The sequence below is a fragment of the Primulina tabacum genome, chromosome 14, assembly GCF_025594145.1.
Source record: "Primulina tabacum isolate GXHZ01 chromosome 14, ASM2559414v2, whole genome shotgun sequence".
In the NCBI taxonomy this organism is placed as follows: Eukaryota; Viridiplantae; Streptophyta; class Magnoliopsida; order Lamiales; family Gesneriaceae; genus Primulina; species Primulina tabacum.
Genome location: NC_134563.1, coordinates 31,576,285 through 31,587,934, shown reverse-complemented (window position 1 = coordinate 31,587,934; position 11,650 = coordinate 31,576,285). Strand labels below are relative to the sequence as shown.

At 42.7% G+C, this 11,650-nt stretch overlaps 1 protein-coding gene across 1 annotated transcript; it reads right to left on the bottom strand.

Annotated features, from left to right (window-relative positions):
- Positions 1–6,290: 6,290 nt before the first annotated feature.
- On the bottom strand, positions 6,291–8,128 carry LOC142524368 (6-phosphogluconate dehydrogenase, decarboxylating 3, chloroplastic-like). Its single transcript, XM_075628326.1, has one exon. The coding sequence runs from the start codon at positions 7,991–7,993 to the stop codon at positions 6,515–6,517; it is 1,479 nt and encodes a 492-aa protein (XP_075484441.1). The 5' UTR covers positions 7,994–8,128; the 3' UTR covers positions 6,291–6,514.
- Between the last annotated feature and the right edge of the window lie 3,522 nt (positions 8,129–11,650).

The following is an 11,650-nucleotide window of genomic DNA, read 5'->3' as shown; positions in this document are numbered from 1 at the left end:
GAAACGCATCTCGATCACTCTGAATTCCGGGATTATTCTCCTTAAAATCGTGACATCTCGTTTGCCTGATAAGATATAAGTATCCTGATATCTTATATTACTCACGAGAAATTACCAATCAAGTCCTTAACGCTTATAAATTTCTGGTGACCTGTCAAATATCTCAGTTATTGTAAAGACAGAACACTGAGCACTTGTCAGATAAATACAAGGGTGTTAGAAGAAAAGGAAGATTGCATTAATAAAAGCCTGAAGGCCTGAAAGTTACAGACAAGAGCAAATAAAAAGAGAAAAGTAAAAATGCAACCCTAATCTATATCTACATGTTCAGGCCCGGGTTGCTCCTCTTGGTCCGCCTCCTTCTCCTCCTCGCCTTCCTTGGGAAGGGACGCGAATAGCCTAGGCCAAAATCAGGAAAGTTTTCCCTATCTGGGGGCAGGAGTCCGGCCTCCTCAAATTGTTCCCGACATTTCTCAAAACCGGTCTGAAAAAGAGGATAAGCCTTATCTACCACGGCCTTTTTAAATTCTGGCGACTTAAGAAAGGAGGCTTGCCATTGATTTTTGTGGTACTCGACCAGGGCCAGAGCATTCTCAGCTTTCTCTGCCTGAAGCTGCTGCACTTCTACTTGCTCGGAGAGAGCATGGTTGCTCGCCTCCGAAGCATTTAGAGCACCTCGAAGATTTTCTTCTCGGATAGCAGCCTCGTTAAGATCTTCTCGAGTCTTCTCCAGGGCCATTTGAGCCGACTCCAGGGAAGCAGTGAGGACGACGATTTCCTCTTCATGAAGACCCTTAGCCCGGTCAAGCTCCTTGAGCAGTTGGTCTTGGTTTTCCTGAGCAGCCCGAGCTTGTTGGCTTTTCCAGGTAGCCATCCCCACTACCTCCTCGAAGGCCGAAATCATCATTTGGGCAGCCTGCACAAAGCGAAATAAGAAAAGGAGGAAAAAAGTGAAGAAAAGAATAATAAGAAGAAACTTACAGATAGGAATCGATTGGATCCCTCAAGAAACTGGGCACCCGGCCCATGATTCTTCAGAAAGGCCTCTTCATCCTGAGTGAGCATGTGTTTAAGGCGTCGAACGCCTGTTGAAGTGGCTCCCTCCAGGAAGATGATGGGCCTAGGTGGGTTGATCAATCAGAAGAGGCTCTTGAATAAGCTCCTCTGGGGATGGTTGCCGAGGAGGGGTGGCTGATCGAGTAACCTGAGAGGAGCCCTGCCCCACTTCTTGGTTATCCTCAAGCAAAACCAACTCCGGGCTTGTAACAACCTTTCGCTTCCTATTGATGAGGGGGACGTGATCTTCAGGATATTCTTGGGAGTACTCCCGAATCACCTCCTCTTGCTAGGGTCTCAACCCCATCTGCCCCAAGTTGCCGGGCTGCCATCTCCTCAGCCCATTTTTTATCAAGGGCAGCCTTCCGGGCTGCCGCCTCCGCAGCTAGTTTCTCCTCAAGAGCAGCTTTCCGGGCTGCCATTTTCTTCTCTTTGGCCGCCTTTTCAGCTGCCCACTTCTTGGCGAAGGCCTCTTGCATTTTCGAGTTATCTGCACGTAAATAAGAGGAAGGTTCAACACAAGTAATGAATATGAAATTTGAAAAAACAAAGACTAAGGATGTCAAGAATTACCGGGTTGAGCGCCTGAGACAGCAACTTCGTCAATCACCCTGTCCAAAGGGTCCTCAGCACGGGCACTCAACCCATAGGTAGTGAGGTTCTCATCAGCGATGAGAACAGAAGAAGAGTATTTTCGCCCCTCCACCAAGGTTTGACTCATGAGGAAAGGCTCCTCGAATTTGTAAGATTGTGGCAAGGAAGGTTGTTGGGGAAGGGAAGAGACAAAGCCGGTTAGACAAGGTAAAGGACCCGGGAGTCGAATGTAGAAAAATTTTCCTTTCCAGTCCTTCTGGGAGGAACGGATATCATCAAGAAATTGGGCATTAAGTCGGGCGGTCAGGGAAAAGGCATTATCCCCAAGCCGGCACGAGAAGTAATAGTGAAGGATAAGGGGGGTGATGAGAAGATTGTTCATTTTGAAAAGGACATATGCCGAGGCCATAATCCTAAAGGAGTTGGGATGAAGTTGGTTAACCGGTACGCCGAAAAACTTGACAACCGCAATATAGAAAGGGTGGACAGGGAATCGGAGACCATTTCTAACCTGATCCCGAAAGAAAGTAGTATACTCGGGAGGAGGGTTGTTGGCTCTAGTAAGAAGGCCCGGGTATCAAAATGGAAAAAGAGGGAGGAATATTGCCTAGGGCCTGGAGTTCCTCATCGGCCCCCAAGCGTAATGTACTACTCAGGGAAGAAAACCAAGGAACTCCCGGAATCTCAGTAGGAGGAGGGCTCGAAGCCCGGGCCTTACCCTTACCCTTACCCTTGCTCTTGGCAAGAGCTCGGGAGTGGACAGAAGTAGAAGGTTTTAAGAAGGTTGGTTTAATTTGGATAGATGAGGGTTGTCTAGAAGGCTGGGTGATAGAGCGGCGAGGGGGAGACGGAGTGGAGTCAGAACGCAGGGCGATAGACTCGTCGCTGGGCGAGCCCCGCGCATTTGCCCCTGATGTAGAAGTGGTAGAATTAGACATATTTTTGAAATCAAGAGAGGAAAAGACTTACGTTTCTTGAAGAAAAGCGGGTGGTTACAGCAACGGAGATTCACCGAAATGGGGAAGTTTGCGCGAAAAGAGTTTCGAGAAAAATTTTTGCAAGGGCTTCACCGGAATTTCGAATTTAAAAGTGATTTCTGGAATTGGGGCGCCCAAAATTTATAGAAAGGGAAAGTTGACCTACACCGTTTATTTGAATCAAATCGAACGGTCGAGCTGAACCTAGGAAATTGTGCGGATATACGAAGGGACACGCGCAATAATTAAAGTGTCAGACTTATCGACTCCTCGAAATGCGAAAAGTTCCTGATTATTGAGTAAAAAGGTACGCGTTATCATGACACCCCTGGTGTTACCCGGCATCTTATTTTATGGACCGGGAGGTTCGAGGCCCCGGCATCTTATTTTATGGACCGGGAGTTTCGAGGCCCCGATATCTTATTTTATGGATCGGGAGATTTGAGGTCCCGGTTTTTTGTTCTAAAAAGTTCGGGGGAATATTAAGTCGGGGCATTTTGGTTGAACATCTATCAGTTATTCAGTTCGTGATATATATATCAACTGATGAAATTAATTCTGACAACAGATAAGAAGACAGAAATAAACCAAATGACTTTTTTATTTTAAGAGATTAGCAAATGGCGTATTACATCTGGGCCATCCTTGAAGCTACATAGTCTTTCCACTCAGTTATCCATTCAGTCACTTCCCAAATGTGAAGGTTGGAGAAGGACTCGGAGGTTGATATCTTGTTCAGATGATGTCATTCCTTCCACAGCATCGCTTGCAACATAACTTGGTACGTAGCCAGGTCTGCAACCCGAGTTACTCCAAGCACTCGCCTGTATTTCCTTGCCACTGCCCTTTGGGCACGGTTGAGAGCCAAGCCATTCTGATGCGCGTTGTTAATATCTTGGATCTTGTACCAAGTAGACATAACCTTTACCTCAATGTACTCTTCGACCGTCCTTTTCAGATTCTCCACATAAGGACGTAACTCAACTGGTATTCAGCTATGAGCACCAATGGAAGAAACCGTGCTGCTACAGTCACTGAAGTCACTTGAACTCGACATATTGAATTAATGATCACTTGCATCTCTACCGTCTTATTTATAGGCAAGTGACATTCAATATGGAAGAAGTTGGAAGGTCACAAATCAGGTGAAACGTTTCACCATTTATTCAAAAGAGGAGTTAATCACAAACTAGTGATTTGGACACACGTGGACGGTCAGGATGTACCTCGTAAATTGTACAAGGTAGACGAAAGGACGTGCACGGTTATCGAATCGTCAATCTTATCCATCTCGAAATATGAAACTGTTTTTCGAAGGGAAGTTAAGGCTGATTCGTGCATCATTGTGGTACCGTATCATAGCCCGGGAGGTTTTAGGCCCCGGCATCCTATTTTGTAGCCGGGAGGTTTGAGGCCCCGGTACATGATTTAATAACTCGGGAGATTGGAGTTCACAGTATTTTATCTTTAAGCTCGGGGACCGTTAAATCATGGCACTTCGGTTGGTTCGTCATTGGTTATTTATCTTCAAAAAGATTTCATTGGGTCACTTATCAAGAATTAAAAAGACATAAACCAAAGCAACTTTTTATTCATTTGAGGGAATTTTTGGGAATTACATTTAAGTATTTTTCCTCTACAGAAGCCCTCCACTTCACCATCAAGCTCTTTACAGAGCTGCCAGTGAACGCCTTCATAAAGCTATCAGAATCGGCAATGTTCTGCAGTATCTTCTTCTCCTTGTAAAGCATTAACTGGAGGACATAGTCGTCCTCAAAGAGATTTACGGTATCGAAAATGAGCAAACGTTCCCGATATTTCTCAAGCTTTGCCACCAGCCGAGGAGTGGTAGCTTCTCCACATTCATAGAGGAACTGCAATCCTTGCAACTCCTCCCAGAAATTGAGGATCTTTTGGAAGACTTCATCTTCCAGTTCAGCTTTTCCCTTCTCAAAAGATGCATTCATGAACTCTGGTTCCATATCGGGAGCCTTCGAATTACTTGAACCTGCCATTATCCTTCTCAGGTTTTAATTTGCTGGTATGGTGGGGAAATATGGGACCTATTATATATAGGAGGAGAGAGCCAATCGCAGCCGTTAATCTATGAGCGCATGAACGATTAGGATGAGTTTTGGAAGTTGTATTGGACAGATGAAAAGACATGTACGGATATCGAGGAGGCAGGCTCATTATTACCTCCGAATACGGACAGTTTTCGGCTGTACCAATAATCATGCATGCGTCATAAAGACACCTCTTGGACTTCTTGAGAGTACTAAACGACAAATATGACTGATCGGGACAGCGAGTCAAGCTCTAGCCCGACTATTTTAGGGATGGGTGGTGATACCCCCATTAGAATCCGGGTAAGCATTAACCCGGTTTGTTACTTGGATAGCCGAGATTATGACCCATATGCGTGATAGGTTTCCTAAAGACCCGGGCAAGTCTTCTCTTCCCGGGCATTTTGGTTTTACCCGAGCTCTTCGCAAAGCCATCCGGGCGCTTCTCGCCTTCTCGGGCAGTGTTCCCGGGTACATCACCACTTGGGCAATCTCGAGAACTGCATTATCTCGAGAAATGAACCATACTCAAGTGTGATTGATACAGGCAATCCAATCTGTCAGAGCAACTTGGGTGTGGAGTGTCCGAGAAGTCATCAGAAGCTAGTTTGGTAAACCGACTTAGTAGATGTCCCGGAAATCGAGGTAACTACCAATTCCTCTACTATAAATAGCAGGTAGTAATGTCACTTAAAGGATCCGAAAATCTTTGAACTCTAAGCACCATACATATTTTCTCTAAATATCACTTGTGTTCATCTTCAACCTGCTAACTTTAGCATCGGAGTGGCTACGTCGGACACCCCTCCGGCGCTCATTCACGAGTTGCTTTCTTGTTTGCAGGTGCTTAATCCAAGCCATTATCTTCACTCAAAATTCCCAAACATTACAAATTGTTGATTTGATCCGTTGGAGCTCCCTACCCTGGCTCACCCATTTCAGCGGGATCACATCAGTCAGAAATAGTGATTCCGGGAGACACGGATCAAAAGGCAAGTTCCGGACAAGAGGAAGGTGACTCAAGAAGATTTTTTCTTTTGGTTTGGTGTTTTTCTTTATGCCGGGGATCTGTATTCAATATGTGCGAATGTTCTGACATATTTAAACTTGAATTTTAAGTAAAGAGAATGGAGTTCTTAACCAGTTTTAGCTGGTACAGTCACTGGATTTCAAAAGAATATTTGTGCACTAGTCTTTTAAATAATGGTAATTTAATTTCATTATTTGTTCAGAATGCAAACTATGCTCTATTTTTTTTTTAAACATAAAACTATGCTCTATTTGGTGACACATTTCCCTATAATTTAAACCAAGAATTTCGCACATGTTAGTTAATCCCTTTTATAAAACAACTAATCTATGTCAATTGTGATATCTCAAATAAATGTTTTTTTTTTGGAGTTGGAGAGGAAATTATTACAATTGAATTTAGAATCTGAGAACACCTCCCAAACTTGGACATTGGTGCCATATACAGCACAAGTAGAGCAACGAAAGCTGCATTGGCAGAGGTTTAATACATAAATTACCACAAATTACACAACATAAGAATCTGTAATAGTTACTGCAGTGATTGATAAACTAAGGAAAAAGTAAATGAACAATTCGGGCTAAGGCACGTTATAACATATCAAAAATGACCATGAGGTGCGCTACAAGGGATATAATGCTCAAATAGGTATTGCCCCATTATTAACTGTAAAAGTAACATTGAGAAAACAAGAAAATTAACGATGATATAACTCAAATTGAAATAAATCGCTCGAGGAAATCCACTGTATAACAACTTCAATGGCCAGATTATAACAACAGACCAGACCTCTACATGGCCACTCTGGTCTTTCGAGCAAGCTTGGACCACTCGGTGTGGTACGATCCAGGGCGATCGATCCTCTCGTATGTATGCGCCCCAAAATAATCCCTCTGAGCCTGCACAAGGTTCGCGGGCAGCCTACTACGTCTATAAGTATCAAAATATTGCAAACTCGCGGACATCCCGGGGACACTAATTCCCTTCTGAATAGCCAACCCCACGACTCTCCTCCATGCTGCCTGTCTCTGCACCATTTCCCTTGCAAACTCAGGGTCCACCAGTAAATTGGCCAGCCCCGGATTCCTCTGATAAGCTTGCTTAATCCTATCCAAGAAAACTGCCCTGATGATGCACCCACCTTTCCAAATCCTCGCCAACTCCCCCAAGTTCAAACCCCATCCTTTCTCCACACTCTTTGACCTCAACAAATTCATCCCTTGGGCGTAACTACAAATCTTGGATGCGTAGAGAGCCTGACGAACATCGTCAATCAACTTTTTCTTATCCACTGCGGCCACATTATTAATCAACTCCTCCTTCAACCCTTCTTTCTCGAAAATCTCTGCAGCCGCCTCCCTCTCCTCCTTTAAACCACTCATGTACCTACTATCCAATGAAGCGGCGATCGTGGGAGCTGCGATGGACAGCTCAGCCGCCTGCTGCACCGTCCATTTCCCGGTTCCTTTCATCCCGGTCTTATCCAAAATCTTATCCACCAAATACCCACCGCCAGTGTCCTCATCCTCCACCTTAAAGATATCTGCGGTAATCTCAACCAAGAAACTCTCCAACTCCCCCCTATTCCAGTCATAAAATATCGCCGCTAACTCGTCATTCCCCAGTTCCCCAACGTTCTTCAGCACATCATAAGCTTCTGAAATCAGCTGCATATCACCATACTCAATTCCATTATGCACCATCTTCACAAAATTCCCCGACCCTCCTTCGCCAATGTAAGTAACACAAGGGCCATCATCCACCTGCGCAGCGACCTTATCAAGAATGTGATGAATATTCAAATAGGCCCGGTGGGACCCTCCTGGCATCAAAGAAGGCCCATTTCGTGCCCCGTCTTCACCCCCGGAAACTCCCATCCCAAGATAAAGTAAACCCTTCCCAGAAACCTCCGAAATACGGCGTTCAGTGTTCTCGTACCACTCATTACCCCCATCGATGATCGTATCACCGGGCTCCATGTACGCAGACAGAGCATCGATGGTCTGGTCAACAGGGGCCCCAGCTTTCACAAGAATGATCACAGATCTGGGCTTTTTAATAGAAAGGACGAAATCTTTGGGGTTGTACTGGCCGAAGAGAGGCAGATTTCCTTCCCGGTGAGCTCGATCTTTAGTTTCATCAACTTTGGAAGTCGTCCGATTGTAGACGGAAATCGGGAAGCCTTTCTCCGCGATGTTCAGGGCCAAGTTCTGACCCATCACTGCGAGGCCCGCAAGCCCGATTTGGGACAGCGTCGCTGCTGATTCCATTGGTTGTTCGATTGTCAATTTCTCGAGATATCAGCTGTGGCGGGGAAGAAGAAAAAGTTGGCTTCTCGAAAATGGAGAAACGGAAGTCACACAACAATGCCGGGAGCCCGATGCTTACGATGGCCGAGTAGAAGATATAAGACCAGCCGGATTACGTAGTTAAATGACTATTATAACCTCCGCATTACCTCATTTCACACCTAGCCACTACAAAAATGCAGGAAAAAAAATATTATTTTTTATTTATTATAAATTATAATTAATGTAACATAGATTTTTTTCCCTTTTAAAAAAGAAAAAATAAATAATATATATTCCGTGAAAATTAATGAAAAAATTTATATTTGTTAGTCTTCTAAAGTGATGGGGGGTGGCGGAATGGTCGAGGCTAATGTTTCGATGACTTCAAGGATGCTCCAAACGGTGTCGTTTCGCGGGCACCAACACGGGTCTGGGACATGTTTGGTTGGTCAGCCAAAGGAATATATCTTTTGGTGTGCGACGAGGGACACTATTCGAGTCAAAAAAGGCTCAATGCATATAAATATATAAGGTGGATTCAGTGGAAAGTCACAAGTTTGCTTCATCTACGTCCCCTTTGGTATATTTTTCCAGGTATCTGTTTAGTTTGGAAAATATGATGATAAGAGCATGATATATAGAAATATATGTCCAATTATTATAAAAATCGAACAAAATGTTAGTTGAAACAAGAATACAACATCAATAAGTGATCTATCATACAGATGTAAAGTTCATATTACTCAAATTAAAATTAACTTGATAAAAAAACATGGAAAAATAAAGTATTAGAACGTTTAGTTTCGATGTTTTATATAAAGATAACATGACTGATCACTAACCAAGCAGAAACTGAAATCAGATAACTTACCGGTCACTAGCCAAGCAGAAAATGAAATCAGTAACCTAACTGATCGCTAGCCCAAACTTACCAAACTGATTAAAGGACTTCTGATTTAATTCAAACCGACATGCTATCACTTTTTACAAAATAGATTCAAAGACCTTTTCGATCAGTGATTAAAATCAGAATCTAAAAGTTATACAACTTTTTGTTTATATCGATCAGTGTTAAGGGTCAGAGTGACAATCTCTGTCAGAAGTCACCTGATACCATAAAAGACGATGAATTGGCAACAAGTACATTTGCAATCATGAACATATATATTTTGTACAAGTTATTCAATTGAACCATCCAAAAGACAATCCTATACTGAAAATAAAAGCCAAATATTTTAGCTGAATATTATAGTCAAATTAGAGAAGAAGCACAAACCGATTTGTTATTTATCCGGTCATTTCAAAGATCATATTGTTGCACAAAATTCTTCTGTGTAAATCAGGTAAGCTTTGAGCAAGGAATTCTAGTGCTCTAAGTCCTCATTTTCAGTTTCACTAAGAGTTTCAATTACACAGTGTTAAGTCCTAACTGAAGTGAGTAATTTCAAATCACTTGTAGTTACAAAAGTCTTTTTTAGTACAACTGGTCTTTTTTCTACCACACTTTACCAGGGTACACTTTACTGAAGCCCTAGCAAACAACGACGTAAATATAAAAATCCCAAGGTAGTGAAATTCCTTATCGGGTAAATTCCGACCAACACGAAATTTGCGTGCTCGTACAGTTCGTTTTTTAAAAAGAAAATAAAAAATTTCATAAACAAATAGTTACCAAAACCCAAATAGATACATCGATTTTATTATTTTTACAAAGACGAGTGATATTTTCCTAAATTTTAAAACACTAAATGACACAAACTTAATGTTATTTTGATAAATAAGAAAAATATCCAATAGCTAAAATAAGAGGTCATATAAAATGACTAATTTGTCTATTAATTTTAGTTTTGTTGGAAATTTCAACTGTAACGTCTCGCTCATTTTTAAAAATGCGAAAATATTTTTTTTTTAAGAAGCTCGCATTTTCAAATATCATTTAAAATAATCGTCTTTATTTTACAATAAAAATAGCACAGTTTAAAATAACCCAACTAGTCTAAAATCATACGTAAACATAAACGTATGGTCCTCGGGTCGTGTCACCTTACCAAGTCTGCCTACACAGAGTTCGGCACCTCCAGTCTCCTCATCATTAAGCTCACCTGCATCACACACGCCTAGTGAGTCTAAAGACTCAACACACATGTACCGTTAATAACAAGTACATATAAATAGCACACAGCAGTGAAAAATATCATACTCAACATATCTTTCGTGAACTTAAAAGCATAACGTAAACGTGTCGTATAAAATCATGTCGTGTCAACTCATGTCATCTCATATTATCATATACGTGTCAAAACAGCTCATCGTGTCATCATAAACTTAAACATTTTCTTTTACTTGAATTCAGTTCATTAGTTGTGACTTTCGTATCAGCTCTATCGATGGATCCATCTATAAAACCGTGGTATCCGGCGGCGGGGGACATCAGCGACAGCATTACCCGCCCACTGAGCCCGGGCCTCAGCTCATCATATCTCATGTCAATGGAAATACGATCGTCGGGCTCCCTCTGGGGCTTTCTCCCGTAAACGGGCTTTCTCTGGGGCCTTTTCCCTCACGATATCTCCAATCATATCATCGTATAAATATACATCGTCAGTCACAACCAATTCACATCCTTCAAAAATATCATCATTTTCATCACTTAATAAAATATGCATACGTGTAACTTTCTTTTAAACCAAGCATGCACCGTATTTATCATAATTGCGTAAAAATCGTAAACATGATGCATGAAAATTTAAAATATCATGAATTTGTGCTCAGGGCGCTGCCAGGACCAAAATCTCACCCCGGGTGCTAAATGACCATTTTGCCCCTGGAAACCCAAAAATTATCGTTTAAACCCTAGACCTCTAAAATCGACCCGAAGCTTACCAAACTCCTTAAAATATCCCAAAACATTTTTAGAAGTATTCCTAGACGTAAACTCGAGCCAAATTCACAACTTAACCGATTCGTTTTAAAACTTGGACCGGAGTCCCGGTTTTAACCCGAATCGAACCAAAGCTCAACCAAATTTCTCCCAACTTATTGTCCTATCTTAAACACTTTAAAGGTCCTAATTCAATGTCATTTGATCCTCTCACTCACGGATGAAATTTCCAGAATATGCCCAAAACACTCGGTCCTATCCTATCTAGCCACCTCATGCAAGCCTTTCTTCCCAAAACTCACGTCTCCTCCTTAAACCCGACGCACCAGCCCCGAACCAACCTACTAGGGACCAAGACAAGACTTCAATGGACCTATCAACCCCACGCCACAAGCATCATGCAGGCCGTTCACCTCTAAAAATCGAGAACCCATAAAGAGCACCTACCGCGTCTACTTTTCCTCAACATGTCCCGATCGTTCAAACTGTCACTCCAGCGTGGTTCGAGCCCTTCCAAGCCCCATCTCAGACTCACCAGGGTCTGGTCCAGGTCTGGAGAAGGCCCTCACATAGCTGGATGGACAGAACTCTCTATTATGCCCCCTCACACAAGCTCCAACCCGCATAGCCTTCAACCCGACAATAAAACTCGACCAACCCTCAATCCCAGCAGCGAAACCTCAATGATTTTGGTCTGTACAGCTCCCTTACAACAACGTTACAACATTCCCTTTCACAGATTCAGACACACGTGA